We start from the raw sequence: 22,500 nt of genomic DNA, 5'->3' as shown, positions 1-22,500 counted from the left end.
TCACTTGCGAGGTTTTCTCGCTCTGGGCCCATCGTTCCTAGGGCCGGGTGAATTCCACTTCGTGGACTTCTATCCTCTCTGAGTTCGAGGCCCCTAGAGCTTTTCCCTCCGTGAGTCATGTTTTGTGTAGTGTGTGCGGGGACGTCTGAGGCTGTGACATTTGTCTTTTATCTTGGCGTGTATGGACACACGCTTCTCCAAAAGGGGGGCTATGTGGTGATTGGTTTGACGACGAAAACATCACCACATTGTACTGGCGATGATACTAGAGGTATTACACTAGTGGATGCTAGCGTCGCTTGCGTGGGCCCCTATTACTCAGGAAGCGAAGCCATAACATTATTGAATTCTTGTTGAGGTACGGCTTTTCTTAATGGATAGCATGACCCCGCTCACCCAGTGAATGGGGCTTTGTTCAATGAGGACCAGATGTCTCCGAAGAGGCGTGTAGGACTCCTGATTGCAATTAGTCAGCATATTGCTATTGGCCAGTATATGGTAAACAGAAATTAACTTAGCCAATCATAGATGACTGGAGGAGTAGCCTTACCCTTTTAGAGGTTTCGTCTTGGCTATGAAACAGAATGAAGTCAGTCTAAAACTAGCATCTAGGAGTGTCTGTGCCTATCATAAGTTAAAGATGCGGCCCGAAGTGCCACAGAGAAGGTCTGTATATGAAATATAATTCCAGCCTCCCACACCCCGTGCACTATCACTACTCAAATTATTGCCAATTAAAGTAAACATAAATAAAGCTCATAGAGAGAAGAAATGGTCTCATTCAACACCATTATTTTGAGAGATGCTAAAATTATTTAATTCAAGCTTGTTTGTAACTTCCCCTGTTCTAACCACCCAACTTTATAAACATAAACGGGGAGTGCAACATATATATATACATATATATATATATATATATATATATACATATATATATATATATATATATATATATATATATATATATATATATATATATATATATATATATATATATATATATATATATATAATTAATCCGGCCTTTGCTAGCCATAAACTGATGCAACACTAAATGTCGAAGATCAACAGAGTTCGGCGTTGCTCTCTGCATGCTACAACCATCGAGACTTCCCCATATGATTGAGGCTTGTGCGTCATCCTAAACCTGACGGTCCTAGTGTGAATGTAAAATGAAACTAATATCATCCATGGGACTTGGATCTGCCCCATCAACCCTCCTACCATTTCGTCCTGCACTTATACGAATTTTATCTTACAGGAGGAAAAGCCTCTTGCTGCATACCATGATTTCCAAAAGACTATTTTATTTGGTTCCTCACAACCCAAAGGTTGGGAATCTATCTCGATAAAGTTTTGAAATGCGTTACATGCTCTCCGCTTTTACGGCACGTTTCATCCATCCCCTGAGAGCACGACTAGTTGAAATTGTATTTATTTACATTTGGTTATACCTCCACTCTGGGGGGTACGAATTCCTTGTCTAGTTTCTATTCTGCACGAAGGCTTTGGTAATTTCACTTTTTCACCCGGACGTATGGGGGTAAGCTCACCATACTCATCATCTCACACCCACCCAGTGGCAGGTGAGAAACTTCTGGTAGGGCAAAGTCCTGTCAGATGCGCAAGCTGCTATAATTTTTAGGCCGATGCTGGGTCGCCTCCCCGCCTGGCAAGAGCTGTCGGGAACCAACGCGACATAGCACTATGTTAGGTACGTATGTTCTCGTGGGGATAGTTTCGTTGGGCCTGGTACTTGTGTCCCCAGGTGAACTTACCTTATCGTGGTGGTACCAGTAGATATAGACAGGACGTGCCGTGCCGTGGGAGACGATGCACGTGAGGTTGATCAGGCTCCCCCGGTGAACAAACACGTCCGGTGGGTTCAGGATCTCGGCCACTGGAACTGCAAGAGAGAGAGAAATATATATATATATATATATATATAATTTACCAAACAAATAATCATTTACCTTTTCAGCTCTTTTGATTCCCGTGTCGCAGCTTGAATGGGTCATGGTGCTTTCTATTGTTATGCCGGTGTCCGTATCTGCTGCTCGTACGTGTCCTCTCAATAGGTTCACCACATTTTTGCCAAGAATAATCTTAAACTTTGTTCCACATAGAAGTATGCAAGAGGAAGGGTTCTGCAGAGGACTTAAGAGTAGAATAAGTCATTACAGAAGTGGAAATCTAATATGAAGTCTGACAGAGAGAGCGAGAGAGACAGAGAGAGAGAGAGAGGGAAGGGAGAAGGAGGGAAAGAGAGAACGTCAGCAAAGATGTGTGTCCGAGGTGTGCGTTAATGTTTGTGAAGGCACAATGAAAAAGAGTTGGGAGAGAGTTTTTTTTTTGTTTTTTCTGTGGACGGGCTTGTGAACAGGTACCATTTGCGGGATTTATTGATGATGGTCTCCTCTCCGGGCTATCTCAGAGGCCTTCCAGATATTACCTTTAAGAGGTGAGGGAAGAAGTGGCGTACCTTGAGAATTCTGCTGTTGTTTGATGATAAAACCAGGAGCAGACGAGCGACTCTGTGGCGCCACATCGCCGCATCGGTGTGTGGCAGGGATGTGGCTTCCCATAGATTTTCATTGTAAAGCCGCCGCGAACGCGAGTGTCTGTGACGAGCGTGTGCGAGGTTTCGCTTATAAATAATGGAAACCTATGGGAAGCCACATCCCCGACACACACCGTCGCGGCAATGTGACGCCACAGGGTCGCTCGTCTGCTCACGGCCTAAAGAAGTGAAGGACAATCGTGAAGAAGAGTTGTAGTGAGAGATGAGTGGATGAGGGACCGGGGGGAGGGGGGTGTATGGCACTAATGAAATAAAAGTCTGGATGGGTGGTAAATGATTTGTTAACGTTTTCCACTGCTTTTATTTCGGTGGGGTGCTGTGCAGAGCCTGTCAGGTTGCATCAGACGAATTGATTCAGCGAAGGGGTGGACCCCGATTCGAATAGGAATTGGAGACTCATTTAGGACAGGGTCTAACCTTGATCAGCATGAAAACGACTGGCATCTACCACAACAGAATCTTTGAGATTTGTTATTATATTGAGGGAGTTCATCCTTTACATTCAGTGGTTCCCAAACTAGCCCTCCCCCACCCTCCCCATGGAGGCGTGAGGAGGATGCTAAGGGCTGTGAAATCATCTGCTCAAAAATAAGTTTTTAATAAGAATAATGAAATCATTCTAATAACGAGCATCTGTCGTTACATACGTAAAAAATCATATTCCCATCAGTCACCCCAACCCATTTCCTATTAAGATATAAATAGAAATAGAAATAGAAATAAGAAAAAATATAAATACAAAATAGATAAGGGGGGATCGTGTGGGTTTGCTGGAAGCAAAAAAGGTGGGGGTCGTTTAAGATAGTTTAGGAACCACTGTTACAAAATTTAAAGGCTTTGTTCACACCAGCGGTTTAAACCGTACAGAAACCGCGGTGGAACCACATAATCACGAAAAAAAAAAAAATTGCGCGGTTGTGTGTGAACGCCTACATTAATTTACATTGTAACTGAACCACCGCGGTTTCAACCGCAAGTGTGAACAGGGCCTTAGGCGTGAGGGAGTGTGGGTTCCCCCTTTACAGAGTAAGATACACAGTCAGCCTTAGTGAAGGATTACCCTTCTAGATATGAGATGATAAAAGGCTTTTGGAGGGGAAGACGGAGAGGTGGAGTAGGAGGAGGAGAAGGGGGAGGAGAGACGCGAGAGGAAGGGGAGTAATGGGAAAAAGGAAGCCTCATACAATATGTCAATAATCATTTTAGAAATTTCTGGCAGGTAATCACGTGTGCTCCCCTTTCTTCATCAGCAACTTCTCCATCGTCTCCTCCCTCTCTTCCTCCTCCTTCTTTTATTTTCACGCCACTTCCCCATTATTCTCCTCCTGATCTTCTTTCTCCTCCTAATCTTCTTCTTCCTTCCCATTCCCTTCATCCTCTTCCTCCTCCTAATCCTCTTCTTCCTTTTCATTCCTTTCATCCTCTTTTCGCTCCTCTTCCCCATTCTTTTCCTCCTTTTCTTCCTCCTCTTCATCTTTCCTATTAACCTCCTTTCCACTTGAGATTCTTCTTCTTCTTCTTCTTCTTCTTTTCCTTCCCATCACTAACCCATTTCCTTCTGGGGCACTTTCTTCCTCACTTTTTTCCCCTTCTTGTCTCCTTCTCCTCCTCTTGTTTCGCTGTCACTGATCTTTCCTCTTTCATTTTTTTATTATACTATTCCCCCCACCCTTTGTTATTTCTCCTGTTTCAATTCCTTTTCAGTCACTTTCGTCCTTCCTTCCTTACTAGTTCGGTTTAACGTCGCGAAAACTCCTCCCCTATCAGGAGGCTAGGACGGTGCTCCTAACAGAGGATTTTGTAGCGTAGAGTTTAATGAATCATACCCTTGGTCCAACTGGCTGGCGGGAGGGTTCGAACTGCCGTCACCTCGACCTCCTCCGCAAGTAGCAGCGACGCCCTAACCCGCTCGACCAGCGACCATCCATATTTTGCAATAAATCTATTTTTATCGTGGCAGTGGTATTCCCTCAACAAAGACGATATAGCGGATTATTCCTTTTTGTATTGGGAGTTCCTTTTCTTTTCATTTTGTTACAAGACAGTAAGAATGCTCGCTGGTCTAGCAGATTAGAACGTCGCTACTTTGTAAGGGGCACCGTCCTAGCCTCTTAATAGGAGTTCGCAACGTTAAACCGAGTTAGTCATCACAAGAAAGTCTGTTTCTTTTCAACTTCCCCCTTCACTGCCATATGTCGGTTAGCCTCTTATCGTCAGTGTTTACTTTTCTTCCCAGACTTTTATCATTTTATTTTTCTTTATTTCTTCATTTGCCTCTCCAATTTTTTTTCCTCTTCGCCTCCAACTCATCTTTATTTTTTGCTCTTCTTATCCTCCTCTATTTCGTTTTTCTTTCTTATTCTCGCGCTATTCCTCTTCCTTTTTATTCCCTTTCTTGTTTCTTTCCAATATTTTTTTTCTGTTTCGTAAACCTTACATCCCCGTCTCTGCCCTCTCCTCCAATCCTCTTCCATCTCTTCCTTTTTGTCTTCCTTCTCCATCCTCCCGTTATCCTCCCCCCCCCTTCTCCCTCATTTCCCCTCAAGTTCCCTTTCCTTCGCCTTATTCTCCACCTTTTCTTCTTCTTCGACCCGAACTCCCGCTGGCTCATGACGCGTGATTCGTTCGGACGGCCACCAAATGGCTTCAGCTTCATTTCCGTATGTGTTGAGGCGTCTCAGTGGTAGGTGCTGGCGCCCGTGCATTTGTGGCGATTGTCGCCTAAGAGCTCCTGAGGAAGAGGAGTGGGTAGAGGAGGTCCCTTCCCCTGTCCCTATTGAGGCTATAGCAAGCAATTGCCTTGCTCAGCAGCATTTGTTAAAGTCACCCCTTCACTTGTAGCATGCGCGCGCACACACACACAAACACACACACACACACACACACACACACACTCACACAATATTCCTTTCCAGCATTTGACATGTATATTCCGTTCTTGTAAATAATCCACAGTAATCGCATATGCCTAAATTATAGTATACGATTAATCAGGTGATTTTTAGTAAGAAAAAAATACTATACGATGGTTATAATGCTGAAACCTTTTGCCAGCCCCCATTCCATTCTCACCAAACCGCAACTCAGCTTTGAGGAAACAGGCGAGGGGATTTGACTACTGTAGCGAACGACGGCCTTGAGCTGCAGGATTTGTTAAACCCACCCATTCATTTCACTATGAACAGGTGTATTCACTTGATGGACAAGTGGCCAGCTTGAGCAAACTATAAATGTCTTATTACCATACGCCTAGATCACGCTAATCTTGTACTTCATCGGCCATTCGCTAACTCCAGGTCAGCTCGAGGAACTGAAGATGATGTTTAAGGAAATATCACGGTTAAGGATCACTAACGAAAAAACAATTAAATAAATAAGAAACCCTTTATATATGTATGGGTGGAAGAACCAAAAGTAGCTTTTGCCACAAGTGTACAAGAAGCTTAGTGATGCTGGCAGATGCCTCCATGGAACCAGTGAATACTCAGCAGAGCGGAAAAACCATGCATAGAGTCGTCGGGCAGACAGATTCCGTCACCACAAATAGCGATGTTGAAAAGGTGGTCGACCAATCGTCGCCAAATCTAGAGCCCCGATTTCGGTCAAGATTTAAACTTTCGGCAAAAACTCGAGTTGTTATTATGTAACCATTATCGAGACGACCGTATGCCGTGCTTTATGTGGGTGTAGTGAAAACATAAGAACGGAGGAGACTGCAAAAGACCATAAGCCCTACACTAGACAGTTCCATGTCCTTTACCACTTGTCATTTCTATCCATCAAGTTATCTAATCTTCTCTCAAAATAATCAATTATTTCAGCTTTCATCACTAAGTCTATTCTATTTTTGACCACTCTAATGGTAAACCAGTTTTTGATTACAGAATCGTCAGCGGATGGAATAAACTTAAATGATTCCATTCACTTGGGAACAGAACTAACCTGTTCTGAAGGTGGTAAAAGTGTCACAGATGCGCCACCTCATTCATAGAAGAGGTTCTCAAATTAATGACAGAGTAAATTTCGCCGCCATATTCCCAGCCATCAATCTGTAAGCGGACTAACACCGAGACAACGCACAGCCACACTCGACCCTCCCCTCCGGCTCTAATCGTCCTAATATATTCACCCCCAAAGGGTCCTGATATATAGACCTCCTCGCATAAATGACCAGCTAATGCCCTGCGCTATGAGCCCTGCAGAGCTTTCTGGCTCGATGGAAAAATTGTATAACAAAAAAGACCAGAGGAGGTGGTTGGATGTAAAGGCTCATTGGTGGTCGGAGAGAGGTGAAATGAGAGGACTTCAGGAACTGTAGTGGGGAAAGAAAAATTAGATGAAGAAGACTATAGGATCCAGAAGAAAATGGAGGACAAGAGAGACAAAAGAAAAAAATGGGAACAGGCTGGTTTCATAAAAAAAAAACAAAAAAATCATTACATAGATGAATAAATAATAGTGATAAAAGAATAAATAAATAAATGAATGAATGGATAAATGAAAATGCATAAATAAGATGTGAAGAAGATTAGGAGATAGAGGAAGAACAATAAGGACATCGAGGGGCAGGGGAAGAAAAAAAAGGAAAAAAGAAGAGTACAGGATAAGTGACGTAATGGAAGAGGAGAGTACTCGTGGAAAGTGGGGCTTATTAGAGAGAGAGAGAGAGCTTGTTGGGAGAGAGTGACGTGTTCTCTTACCCTCCATTCTTTTTTCTACTTCCTCCCCATCGTCCCCAGCGACCGGAGTAACTTCTCCTCACGTCATAACTTTAACCAATAGTTTTGAGTGTGTGTGTGTGTGTGTGTGTGTGTGTGTGTGTGTGTGTGTGTGTGTGTGTGTGTGTGTGTGTGTGTGTGTGTGTGTGTGTGTGTGTGTGTGTGTGTGTGTGTGTGTGTGTGTGTGTGCGTACGCGTGACTTTATTTACCTAATCTACTTAATTGCAATATAGAGTTTCAAGGCATGTTCACGGGGTTCCGTTTTTATATCTCCATTTATCAAACTTTATCTTCAATTTACTTATGTTGTTGGCCTGGAGGAACTTCTTCAAAACTGTTTCACAAAGTGATACATATGTATGGAAAGCTATGCTTCCTAGTACCTTTCAGACAATGTGTCTTTCTTCAGATTTTGCTTTGACCTTTTCTTGTTCGTTTATCCTATACTAACAGGTCTTTTTTTCTTCTCTGCTGCAAATATCTGCTGGAGAATCTCAGTTCATGCAGCCATGCCTCAAGTGCTTTATCAGACAGGTTTGGGATCTCTCTACAGTAGCTTCCGATCTCTGCATACGATTTTTCTTTCTGTGAGATAACCACACCTCTTCTGCATATTTCAAGCTGGGGCGAACCAGACATTTAATTATCTTTTTCATCATATCCTCATATAATGAAAGGCCACTCGTGCTCATATAAGGATGAGCAATTAATGTATATAAAAAAGATAGAAAGGAAGAAGGAAAGAGAGAGAAAAAATGTGAAATATAAGGAAAAGGGGTGGGAAGGAAGAGATGATATGAGAGGTGAGACAAAAGAGTGAGTGAGTGAGTGAGTGAGTGAGTGAGTGAGTGAGAGAGAGAGAGAGAGAGAGAGAGATATGAAACGAGAGGGAAAAGGGATAGGAAGGAAGAGATGAAATGAATGGTGAGCCCAGACAGACTAACATTTTTTCACGACCTGAGAAAGAAGCGTGACGAGGCTTATGGCAAGAACCACGAAAGAGATAGAGAGGTAAGCCTCAGGAGAAGATACCAAGTGACATGATAGATGGGGAGAGGTTCAGCCAGTACATTCGTCCTTCATTTCCTTCCACTTGAGGGCTCTCCAAAGCTCTTACCCTGGACGTCTTCCGCCATCCGTCAGGGTCTTGGGGTCTTTCAAAAGAGGGAAATATCGAGGTATCTTTCCTCTTCTTTCTTTGAGTTTTGGCTAGTAAGTTCTCTTCTTTGTATATGTATATGTACAATGTATGAATGTGTATATGTATTTGTACATGTACATGTAAGTATATGTATATATATATATATATATATATATATATATATATATATATATATATATATATATATATTGTCAGTGTATTTGGGCAGGAAATTTTCTCTGATGCACGTATTATTAGAAGGGTCTTGAACCCGAAATCGTGATCTAGCTAATATGACTACATACAGGCAAGTCATAAATTTCCTTTCTAAGGAAAGCAAATCCATAACAAGGTATATGGAAAATACCTTTAAGAAAATAATTAATGCACAACTAGCCATCACTTTTAATAATTATAATAATAATAATATATAATAATATATATATATATATATATATATATATACATATATATATATATATATATATATATATATATATATATATATACTGTATATAGCAAGAACGGGTGGAAGTTGGGAATGGATCTTGGGTCCTCGCAGCTCAGAGGAGGTCGATCCTCGGGGAGAGTTAAGCACTTGGTTTGTCAGTGCAAGTAACTTGTCACTGCTGGGAATCGGCGAGAAGTGCAGGAGGTTGAATACGAACAAACACAAGCAGAATATAGAGGAAGGGAAGAAGTTGAGCGTAATGATTGGAATGAAGTTGGGGAAGAAAACTAGGAGAAGGAACAAAAAGAAAACAATGGCAAGAAATAGCTTGAGGAGGTAAAATAGAAAACGGTAGAGGAGGAAGTAGAAGAGGAGGAGGAGGAAGAAAGGAGAAGGAGGAGAAAGAGAAGAAGGAAGAGAAGGAGGAAGAGGAGGAACAGGAGGAGAAGGGACGGGGGGGAGGAGGAGGAGGAGGAGGAACAGGAGGAGAAGGGAGAGGGAGGAGGAGAAAAAGGAAGTGAAGGAGGATGAAGAGGAGGAGAAAGAGGATTAATAGAAGGAGGAGCAGGAGGAGGAGGAGCAAGGAAAGAAATAAGAGGCAGATAGTGAGAATATTGAGGCTAGAGAAAGGTAATTACGTTACGTAGCCTCTTCTGGTCGGCCTCGAGGTAATTGGACTCTGTACCACATGAAACCGGGTCGACCTAAGTCGACCTGAGGCGAGGCGAGTCGACCCGCTGTTACCCGAGATGATCCAAGGTGACCTAAGGTGACCTGAGGTGACACGAGGTGACCTGAAGTGACCCAAGGCGAACCGAGGTGACCTAAGGTGACTAGAGGCGACCTGAGGTGACCCATAGCAACCTGAGTTGGCCCGAGACGATCTGGGGTGACCCAAGGCGACCCGAGGTGACCCTGGGTGGCCCGAGGTGACCTAAGGCGACCCAAGGTGAATCAAGTTAATCCAAGGTAACCCAAGATGACACGAGTTGGCCTGATGTGACCTGAGGTGACCCGAGGTGACCCAAGACGACCTGAGGTGACCCAAAGCGACCCGAAGTGACCCTGGGTGATCTTAGGTGACCCAAGGTGACCTGAGGTGACCTAAGGCGACCCAAGTCAATCCGAGGTAACCCAAAGTGACCTAAGGTAACACGAGGCGACCCGAGTTGACCTGACGAGACCTGAGGTGACACGAGGTGACCCGGGACCACTGTCGACTCTCTCCTGGTGGGGAAAATCACAGTGATGGAGGAAGGTAGGGAAGAGAAAGAGAAAAGAAGATAGTTGAAGAAAGGAATTCCACTGTATCATTGAGGCGTTTGAGACACTCCACTTTAAGTCCTTAACCTGTGTTAATAGGAAATCTTGGGCGTCAATCGCTGTAAATCGGCCTTTGGAAGGGATAGTTAATTGGTACAAGAGCATTTGTTAATTTACGAATACACACAAACACACACACACACACACACACACACACACACACACACACACACACACACACACATACACACACACACACACACTCATGCAAGCACGTTCACACCTACGCACGCACGCACACACACACACACATTCATACTTTCTATTTTATTTATTTTAGTCTCCCTTTCAACGAACCAAATAAACTGTCTTGCGTTGTACCCTACTATATTTCATCATCTAAACTAAATTAACCTTATCTCGGGTAATCTAATCTAATCTAGGCCACGTTAATCTAATATAATTTAATCTAACATAAAACAAAATTAATAAAATATAACATACTCGTACGGTATACAGTTTAGCATGATAAGATTTATCAAGTTAAACTCTTACTAGGAGAAAGAGAGGGAAGGGGTAGTTACTAGCCAGTATCCTAGATACCGGTAACTTAGTTACCGGTAACCCAGTCAGCGTTAATGGAATGTTAACCCAGGAGAGTAAACTTAATCCCATTTGGCGAGCCTCATTGGAGACGACGACATAGGCAAATGGGATAACGAGATTATCCCCTTTTCGCTTGGAAGGCTGTCGTCCTCTCGGCTCTGGGATCACCCAGAGTAGCCAGCAGACAGACGCCCTCGAGTCAAGGACAAGAGATTTCACACCTGCCTAGTGGCCACCACCCAGCTGAACAAAATCACCTCGTCCAGGAGACTTCAACCACTTAAAAGTACTCATAAGATCGACTTCTCAAACTGACTGGGTCAAAGGCCTTAACAGGAGTGATGCAGGCAAGGTCATCATATTAAGACAGTAGGGTAGGGCACGTAGTAATGGGTGGTCAAATTTGGGTTTAAAAAGGAAATAAGCAAGAACTGGTTTACCAAGAGAGTGGTTCACGGATTGAATAGACTTAGTAACCATGTAATGAACGCCGAAACAATGGGTTGTTTTAAAGAGAAGGTGAGATGACCTTATGAATAGGGATGACAGGTGGTAAGGGACATGGAACTATCTAGTATAGGGCTTATGGTCTCTTGCAGTCTCCTCCATTCTTATGTTCTTATTATAGAACAAATCGCTAACACCTGCAATGTAATTCACACAATCAGGCCCGGCCGTCGCGAGCTTTAAATTCAGACCTCTCTGAGGGTGAGTCCTAAAGGTTACCGCTTTGTCAATCAGATCGTTAAAACAGGTTTCAGAGCTGTAGATTTCAGTAGGCCCAACCCTGGATATAAGATAATATCAGGTTTCGAAAATTTTACCGATCTGAGTGGTGAAGTAGTAACGCTTGGGACTCACGCTCAGAGCGACCCAAGTTCAAAGCTCGCGACGGCCTACATTCTTATGTTCTTCTGTTCCTATGTTCAACCTTGGTGTCGATGGTGACTTTCAGGCGTTGTGTGTTATTTCATATTTATGCAATTCTATTTAGCTTATAAAGAATCACCGTACTAATGGTGTTCAATATTTCTTCACCAACCTCCTCGGCGTGGAGAAAGGGAGAAGAAAAAGAAAGCAATAGATGGAAGACGTGGGAGAGGAAGAAAAAGAGAAGGAAAAGGAAGATGAGGAAGATAAATTAGAAAATAAAGGCAGAAGGAAAAGGCTGGGCCCACAGGGGGAAAACGAATTAAAAGAAATGTGGAGAGGACGAAGGGAAAAAAATGGGAGGAGGAACGGAAGAACGACAAGAAGGAGACGAAGGTGGTGGAGGAGGAAAAGGTGGTGAAAGAATAGAAGAACGACTTTTAAAATCAGGAGGTAAAGGCGCTGGATGAGCAAAGAGGAGAAAAAGAAAAGAGCGAATGGGAAGTAGAGGAAGAGGAGAAGAGAGGAGACGAAAAAGGAGAACCTAGCGAGTTTCTATCAAATTGGATCGAGTAATTGTGGAATTATTGATAGGAGTGAGCGAGGGAGAGAGGGGGGAAGGGGAAAGGACAGGGGGAGGGGGGAAGGGAGGAAGGGGGGCGGGAAAAAGAGAATGGAAGACAGGGACACACTTGGATTTCAGACGCGTGCCGTCTATGTTTTTTTTTTATATAAATTTTCGGTCTCTCTGTGGGTATTTCTATATCTAAATGGGAGAGAGAAAACGGGAGAGAGAGACATAGAGAGAGGGAGAGACAGACAGAGAGTGAGAGAAACAAAGAGAGAAAGAGAGAGATAATGAATGAAAGACACACACACACGCACACACAAAGAGAGAGAGAGAGAGAGAGAGAAAGAGAGAGAGAGAGAGAGAGAGAGAGAGAGAGAGAGAGAGAGAGAGAGAGAGAATATATATTGTACTAAAAAAATCCCTAGTGAGATAGAATTGTGATAGAAAAGAGAAAAGACTGAGCGATAAAGATGGGTCAATAAATGCGAGACGAAGAAAATGGAATATGGGAAGGGACTTTATATACTGAATAAAAAAGAAAACGGGTAAAGAGAGGATAATCTAGAAAAATTAAATCAAATTTAAGTCAAACCCGGTATAAATTCATAAAAATCTGAAACTTTCAGGAAATATTCAGAAAACTGTCAGGGATAACATACTAAAAGAACTCAAGAATCCCCCTTGCTTTATTTTTTTTTTTTTCTTTTTTTTTTTTTGAGAAATTGAAGATGGCGTCTAAGATGGCCGCCGATTTCATATTTCATCATTTCAGTTTAAAACATCATAAATTTAAGAATAATGGGTAAAAGCATAGTTTTAAGTTACAAAGACTCAATTACTATGGTTATTTTTTGATAAAATCATATTACATATTTCATATTGCTGACATACACAATGTTGTTTGACTTTTCAGACCTAGAGTGGAGTCGTGGATCATTTGTAATGAGTTATGCATTAAGGATTTTGTGCAAGTTGGACCTAAAGGAAGTACAACTCTAGTAGCTGCAAGCCTTGAGAGACAGCATAGTCTTCATGAACTTCTACACATACAGTAGCCAGACATTTTACACTGCCAGTATAAAAGCCTACACCGGAGAATCATACATCAGATCTGAGAAGAGAAAGTCTGAGGAATCAGCGGCAGGTGAAGAAATTGAACTACCCATCCTATGGTCCAGACCTCCTTTGATATCAGTACACACTGCCTATTTTGCTCTGAAATTACTGCTTACTAGCAGCAGACTTGAAACCAAATGTAGGAACTTAACAAGCAATGTAGAGATAATAGAGTTCAAGAAAAATGTGTTGAAAAGGGCAACAGAGAGGGGTGATGAATGATGAGAGGCAGTTGCAAAAAGAATAGAGGCAAACATTGTTTTGGTTGCCGCAGAGGCAAAATACCATCGTGCCTGTGCCCAGGAACTTCTTTCTAACCCAGGATCGTTGAAACCTGTTGACAAACCAGTTGATGTTCAAAGGAATTCAGCTTTCAATGAGCTATGTATCTATTTAGGTGACAATGACCTATGTCAATATGCAGTAACTGACCTCATGGTGCAAATGGAAACATTCTTGAATGGTGAGGAAGGCTATTCTCTCAACTACTTCATACATAAGCTGAAAGAGCGATACAAGGATGATATCATTATAACAAGCCTCCCTGGAAAATCCAGCATAGTCTGTTTCCGTGACTCTGCTCACGGGATACTGCGTCAGAGGTGGGTGGCAGCTCCAATAGCTGACAAAACTTATGAAAATGAAGAAATAATTGAAATGGCTGCTTCAGTTATTTATGATGAGATTTGTTTGTCAATTTATGATCTCAGTGAATATCTAACCTTGGAAGAAAATTAAATTTGTTCCTCTATGATTCCTGAGTTTCTGAAGTTTTTCTTGCACAAATTGTTGAACCCAAAGGGCTAAAATGCTACTGTAGTGAGTCGACGATGCACTGCCGTAGCCTATTTTGTCATTTCCGCCTGGAGACCAGTCTCTCATTTCACCAGTGATTTTTTTTTTTTTTTTTAATACCGTATCAAACTCTTGAGAAGGTGGTCACGAGTTCCATTCTAGGGACCCGTTGCGTGATTTTTGCGTTGGTTCCCGAAAGCCCTGGCCAGGCGAGGAGATGACCCAAACATAGGTGAAAAATAAAAAAATAAATAAGTAAATAAAAAAAAAACAGCGGCTTGTCGCAACTAACAGGGCTTCGCCCTATCACGGGTTTCTCCCTTCCCACTTGGTGGGAGCGGGATGGTAAGTTATTCTACTCATTTGAAGGGAGCCCCTGTAGTGAAGGTGTTAACTCGTTTCAATCGTGTTACTCGGCTGCAGGGCAATTGGGGCAACGGAGCAATTAAGTGGTCGCAGAATAATTACTTACGCGTACAGCAATTACTCTGGGAGAGTGCAATTATTGGGTAGTATGGCAATTACTTGGACCTAGGACTGTTTACTCTTTAACCCCTTCGCCTCAGCCACATCCTCTACAAACTTAATCATGTCTAAAGGCGTTATCATACTGGGCAATTTTTTCCCCAACCACCAATTCATCGGCAATACCACCCATCTCCAGAACTTTCCCACCGTAAAATATAGACGAAAAACTATTCTGTTTTCTCAACAATGTTGCATAGAATGTCATTTGATATGCTGGAATAAAAATATTCTCCTCAAAAATACCGGATTCCTTTCCGAAAGTTGCGGGCTACAAAATCTTTCTCCAGCAGTCGGAGGAAAAATATTCCAGTGTGATATCGCCTTCACGCAAGACGATCTTACTTAGCTATCTAACAAATTATTTTGATAAGTTTAGGGGAAGTTGTCGTAGGAAACGGCTTATAATCACCCTCCTAATCAACCTCTTCCTTTTAACCCGACAGGGTTTATTCTGATTAGCATGAGAAGGTTCTCTCCGACTCAATCATTTCCACTTCCGTCGTTTTACTGTTTCAACCCCATCTTCTTTTCCCCTTCTATCACTATCTCTTCCCCATCGCTTCCCTTCTATTATTTTGACTGTCCTTTCCCTCCCCCTCCCCCGACTTACCATTTTCCATCTCCCTCTTTTCTCCTCCCTCCTGCATGTGGGGAGCAGTTGGAGACGTAAAACACATGATACATAGTCTCTCTCTCTCTCTCTCTCTCTCTCTCTCTCTCTATATATATATACATATATATATATATATATATATATACATATATATATATATATATATACATATATATAATATATATATATATATACACACACACACACACATTACACTGGCCTGCGAAGTTTCAAAGGTAAAGCATCTGATAACTGATTCTAGGGTAATTTGCTATGCAGAATCTAAAAATCACACTCATTTTGTTCAATCAGGTCACATTTTTGAGATACGAGGCGGTAAAAATAATTAAAAACGCCATTTAGTGTTATTTATTCCCTTTAATTTTGGAAAAAAAATTCTTGACAAAAGAAATAATTTTTTCTTGCATGGTTCAGAAGATAAAGAGGATATATTACAGAAAATCTAATCATGGATGAAGGGCCTTTTCAGTGACTTTCTCCTGTGTTGGGCAGCCACCACGTCTCGTTTCAAACACCAACAGTAGTCCGCAAGAAAGTTCACATCCCACCGGCCTTGGTAGCGTTCTTCCATGACACGAATATCCTGGTGGAAACGTTCTCCCTGTTCCTCACTGAAGTCACCACAGTTCTGAGGGAAATAGTCTAAGTGGGACCGTAGAAAGTGCATTTTGACTGACATGCGAGCCCCTAATTTTTGATAGCTGTTCAAGAGCTCATCGACTTCTTTCTCGTATTCTGCACTTCGTTTATTTCCTAGAAAGTTTCTTATCACTGACTTAAGCGACCACCAAACGGACAGCTCAGCTGCATTCAGTGCATCGTCAAACATTGAGTCCTTCATAAGTTCCCTTATCTGAGGCCCATCAAAGATGCCAGCCTTAAGCTTTTCCAGACTGATCCGAGGAAACTTCTGCTGAAGAAAAGTAAATCCCATGCCGTCCTTGTCCATTGCCTTCACAAAGTTCTTCATCAGTCCCAGTTTGATATGTAAAGGTGGGAGTAAGACCTTGTTTGGTTCAACAAGAGAACGAGCCTGAACATTGTGTGAACCAGGTTCCAAACGTTGTCGTGGTGGCCATTCTTGTCTGACAAAATGTTGATCATCAGCCCGACTATCCCACAAACACAAAAAGCATGGATACTTTGTGTACCCACCCTGTAGTGCCAAAACCAATCCAACTACCTTACGATCTCCACAGATCAACCAACCATGGTCATTGTAGTTCAGAGCAGACAGTAGCTGATCCATGTTGTCATGAGTTTCTTTCATTTGCACTGAATGACCGATTGGAATTGAAGAGTATTTATTTCCGTTGTGAAGGAGGACTGCCTTGAGACTTCTGCTGGAAGAGTCGATGAACAGTCTCCATTCAGTAGCAACATAGTCCAGCCCCATTGATTGAATCAAACCAGCAATGTTGTTGCAGTAAACTAATGACGAGTCCTTCTGGGTTGTGAAGAACTGTCTAAATTCTCTTTCACGCTCTCGGTACCAAAAGAATGTTGTCTCAGGTGCTAGCAAATTTTTCTCACGAAGACGAGAACCCAGAAGCTGTGCTGATTCCTTTGATAGGTTTAGATCCCGTGTCAGGTCATTGAGATCTGCTTGTGTTAGAGGCACTGGCCGGTCATTCTCTTCTGGCATGTATTCTCCACCCTCTGCCCTGTCTAGTGCGTTATCAGATTCTGATTCAGAGCTAGATTCCATTGCAACATCTGGCTCGGGAACAGGCAGGCCTGGACCATGAGGGACTGGTCGTATGGCAGACGGAACATTAGGATACTGAATACAATGCTTGTTCTTGCGGTTGACTCCTTTAAGATTAGTCATGCAGAAATAGCAGTCTGACACATGATCTTTACCCTCTCTCCAAACCATTGGAACAGCGAATGGCATACTCTTCCTTTTTTTATTTCTCCAATCACGCAAGTTCTCGACACATGTTTTGCAGCTAACATGGGGTGCAAATGGCTTGTCCTTGTCCCCAAGCTTAACTCCAAAGTAAGCATGATATGCCTTCTTCACAAAATCAGTTATATTTGCTAGTCGACGAGGAAGAATCACATTACCACATATGTAGCAGAACCTATCAGGATGATTTGTGCATTTGCGTTCCATTTTCTGTCAATCTAAGATACGTGTCCAAAATAGAAACAATATAAGAAAAGATTATTGTAAAAAGCACAGATTCTTATCAAATCAGTCACATTGATTGGAGATCACACTTTTCTAAACCATTTTCAGTTTCAGTGTTGTCAATGCAGTTTGTCAATGTAGTCAATGCAGTTTCAGTTTCAGTTTCGGTTTCAGTTTCCTGAAAGTAAACAAAAACATCATTAGGTTTCAGTATCAGTTTCGGGGTGCTACAGTATAATTTTTATGCAAAAAAAAATAAGAATAGGCTATACCTGCAGCCTCGTTTTCCTTATACTTAGTACTATACAAGGCCCAAAAGTCGCACTTCTCATATCTCAAAAACTAGACCTGATCCAAGGAAACGGATGGCATTTTTGGATTCAGCGCACCAAAAAACCTATAAACCACTTGAAAAAACCTTCGACCTTTGAAAAAAAAAAATTAAACGCAGGCCAGTGTTATATATCTATATATATATATAATATATATATATATATATATATATATATAATATATATATATATATATATATATATATATATATATATATACACACATCCATATATATATATATTAAATATATATATATATATATATATTATATTATATATATATATATATTGTATATATGCTTACATGTGCATACACTGACATATGCAGGCTAATTTTCTTCAGAAGGACCTACGAGTTTTGATAGAAAAAAAAAATTAAACAGAAATGTAAAATGATATGAAGGATATGAAAGGAAGAAGAAAACGTTAGATTTATTTTGAGAAATGGGTGAAAAATGGGGAGAGGGGAAGAAAAAACATCATGAATATAATGGGTGAAAGGGACGGGGGGAATTCACTTTCCCTCTCAGGAGCAAAACATGGCTAATTCAAATAAAAAAATAAAAAAATAAAAAAAAGAATCTTTGCTTAATGAAGGTGTAGGTCGGAACAGTGCGATTGACTGACAGAATAAAATGTGTCGTATTTTTGTCCTCAAATATTTCAAACTGATTGCTCCTCCCCCTCGCTCAGATTCATTTTAATACATTTTTCTTACCTGTCGTGTTCTCCTTCTTCCTCCTCTTTCATCAACTACTTCTGCTCTTCCTTTTCCTCCTTCTCCTCTTTCTCAGTCTTATTCTCCTCATCCTTATCTTTACCCTACTCTTTTTCCTCCTTCTCCCTCTTCATTCCCACTTATTTCTCCTCCTCCATCACTTTTTTCTTCTCCTCCACCTTTCATCTTCTTTCACTCTACATTATCTTCCTTCGTCTCCCTCCCCTCCTTATCTTCTTCCTCCTCTTCCTTATCCTCCGCCTACCTCTCGTCTTATTCCCATGTCATAAACCTCCTTTTCTCCATATTCACCCTACCTCTTCTTTCCTCACCTCCTCCTCTTCCCAGTTCATCCTTTTCTCATCCACTCCGTCTCATCTAGTCTTTCTGCTCAATTTTACCCTCCTCCCCTAATCTTCCTTCTCCTTATCTTAACTCCTACATTTACTTTTCTTCATTCTCATCTTACTTCTATATTTCTTTCCTCCTTCACCTGCTTCACTTACCTCACCCACTCCTCCTCCTCCTACTTCTCCCACACATCCTCATCCTCCTCTTCCTTCTCATACTTTTCATCCTCCTCCTACTCCCCCTCTTCCTCCTCCTCTTCCTTTTCCCACTGACTCCTCCTTTATATGCAACATCTGTTGGCTGCTTTCGGGAGAAAATGTCGATCGCAGATTATAATCGATGCACGAGAGGGATTGTGTGGTATGACACGGCTCTATCCCTCCTTGCAACTCTCTCCTCAGCCCTCCACCGTCCTCTCCTTCCACTCTCCCACCTTTCACTCTCATTCCTCCCTCATGCACTAAGTGGTGAGTTGTACAATATGGGTCTACCAAGCACTCAAACACAAAACTTTTATTTGTACGTTTCAATTATCTAAGGTTGATTAATTACTATAAATTGAGAATATACAAATTAAAATATACACACACGCACACACATAGAAATATATATATATATATATTATATATATATATATACATATATATATATACATATATATATATATATATATATATATATTACATTACGTGTCATATTGATACAGATTATTACATTACTCTAGATTATTTTCTTGTCTATCATTCACGTTTGCAAATTGTTTCACTTACCACATATAAAACCTTTTTTCTATTGGTTTAAAATTCCATTTTTTTTCTAGAAGTATGTCAAAGACGTACCAAAATGATAGAAGGAATTACGCAAAAATTTGCTTTTCGAATATTGAAATCTATTACACACCTTCAACACGTCAATCAATAGCTATATTAGCTTACTTATTTATATTTCTAAAGAGCAGATCAGAATAATATATGTAATAGGTTACTCTAATGTGGATTTTTTTTTAAATAGGACGACAAGGTATCACAGCTCAGTCAGTGTGACACGTTATCACGAATGGTGGAATAATATTTACCTTTCTTCAATGAATACATTATAAATGTGATTAATAAGACGATGGGAAAAAGGAATAAAACACCAAAAATCCTTTCTGCAGGAGCAGATGAAGATCGAATAAAAAGATAAGGGAGAGAAGTAAAGAAAGGGATATATATATATATATATATATATATATATATATATATATATATATATATATGTATATATATATATATATGTACATATATATATACAATGTATATATATATATATATATATATATATATATATATATATATATATATATGCACACACGAGGGTCGTTCCAAAAGTAATGCCTCCTATTTTGTTTATTCCACCCTACGGGATCCGAGGGGATTGCAAATTGCATTATTATGCTGACTGAACTTATGCACTCATGAACTGAAAGTTTCATCTCTCTGTTGCAGATATTGATGGTGTGACACTCTGTCATGGACGTGCGTCAGAAGCAGAGATGCGTCATTGAATTCCTCCATGCAGAAAAAAATTAACCAATCAACATTCACCGGCGCCTGGTGAACGTTTACGAAGCCGATGCAATTGATGTCAGCACAGTTAGGAGAAGGGTTCGTCGATTTTAGAGTGGCGACAGAGATGTGAGTGACAAAGTGCGCTCCGAACGCCCATGCACAGCCACCACCCCGGAAAACAAAGTGAGCCTCGATCAACTAATCCGCGCTGATCGGCGGATAACGGTGAATGAAATGCGTGTAGAGTTGGATGTGGGTCAGAGGAAAGGGAAACATTCCGTTTGCAACAGAACAACGCCAGGCCACACACAACTTTGAAGACCACGGAATAGGTGACAAAGTTCGGCTGGACGGTGCTGTCTCACCACACCGTATAGTCCCGACCTGGCACCGTCAGACTTCCACTTGTTCGGACCTCTGAAGGACACATTACGTGGGCAGCGTTTCCCCGATAACAACGCCGTAATCGCAGCCGTGAAAAAATGGACCGCCTCGGCAGGCGCTGATTTTTACGACCGAGGCATCAAGGCTCTCGTTCATCGCTGGCAAAAGTGCATTGAGAATGGTGGTGACTACATAGAAAAATAAATTCTGGAGCACAAAAGGTCGCTCGTTTTAATGGTGCCACTCCCATCTTCGTAGCTCTTCAACTTTTTGAGTTAAAAAATAGGAGGCATTACTTTTGGAACGACCCTCGTATATATATATATATATATATATATATATATATATATATATATATATATAGAGAGAGAGAGAGAGAGAGAGAGACACACACACACACACACACAGAGAGAGAGATGCAGTAAATGGTTGAAACGGTGTTGAAAAGGATGAAGATGACTCTGTTTCTGCCGCTGCTGCTGCCAATGATGATGATGACGAGGGCGAGGACATAGACGGTGATGATGATGGTGATGACTATGGTGCTAATGATTAAAAAGACTGCAAAGAATGAGAATGAAAAAAAAAATCATTAAGGCGTGCAACGGTTTTGCGTCGGCATATCTTAATTCCATAGAGAAAAAATGAACAAAATGTATGAATTTAATATCATCCTGAAGAGAATCCAGTACCCTCGAAGTTTCGGGCAACGTGAGTGTTCCTAAACAAACTTGAGGATGACTTGATGCTGTCGAGGATGAACTGTTGCTACCTCATCTTCATATATTGCCGCTTCCATAATTCCTTTACCACCTTATGAATAATCACTATTCTATTTATACTAAGAATACAAAAACTCAAATAATTGTGAAAGTTATCATTTGTTATTTTTTCATTAAAACATACAATATATCAGCACACCAGTATATGCTACGCATTGTGCTACATTTCATCAAGAACAATCTTACGAGATATAAAAAAAAATCATGCTTCTCAGTGGTTTTAGGTTCTGTAATAGTAAATCAAATTAGTAATCATTATTAGAATTCAACAAGGCTATTAGTAGTTGTGCATGTACTTAGGACCCAGAGAGGTAGAAGAGAAGGATCCAAAGATGTGACTTTGCAAAAAGAACTATGAATATTGTCCATATATGACATTTTTCTATTTCATATGGGGCCGTGAGTGCGCGTGCATATCTATTTGTGTGTATATATATATACATGTATATATATATATATATACATATATATACATACATATATATATATATATATATATATATATATACTGTATATATATATATATATATATATATGATTGAAGGTGGAAAAAGAAGTCACGGGTTCCGAGTTCCTGAGTTTATTCCTGACCGGTTTCGCTCTATGCTTCTTCAGAAACATATAGTTACGAAACCGAACAGGAATAAACTCAGGAAAGCGGAACAAGACCCGGGAATTATTGTTACACCATCAAAAAACGTGTCACAATGTACCAGCATATATATATATATATATATATATATATATATATATATATATATATATATATATACATATATATATATAAATATATATATATATATATATATATATATATATATATATATACATCAGATAATTTTTATGGCCGTCGCGTATAGGACTCGAACCTACCGCTCTGACGCCAAGAGGTTCCCGAGACAGTGCCTTTACCCGCACAGACTTAGGTGACTGAGCGGGTAAAGGCACTGTCTCGGGAGCCTCTTAGCGTC

The 22,500-nt window shown here is 40.9% G+C and overlaps 1 protein-coding gene across 2 annotated transcripts in view; it reads right to left on the bottom strand.

The window, feature by feature from the left end:
- LOC143017909 (hemicentin-2-like) overlaps positions 1 to 22,500 on the bottom strand; it is a 297,036-nt gene that overhangs the window by 212,997 nt on the left and 61,539 nt on the right. For both annotated transcript variants that reach the window (XM_076172977.1, XM_076173019.1), the window contains one exon: positions 1,779 to 1,906. In XM_076172977.1, the coding sequence (XP_076029092.1) occupies positions 1,779 to 1,906 (128 nt within the window). The remainder of the gene's footprint in view (positions 1 to 1,778; positions 1,907 to 22,500) is intronic.

The sequence above is a fragment of the Oratosquilla oratoria genome, chromosome 1, assembly GCF_046742065.1.
Source record: "Oratosquilla oratoria isolate Oo_2021 chromosome 1, ASM4674206v1, whole genome shotgun sequence".
Taxonomy (NCBI): domain Eukaryota; kingdom Metazoa; phylum Arthropoda; class Malacostraca; order Stomatopoda; family Squillidae; genus Oratosquilla; species Oratosquilla oratoria.
Note: the sequence above shows the minus strand (reverse complement) of the source record. Positions and strands in the feature narration are given on the sequence as shown.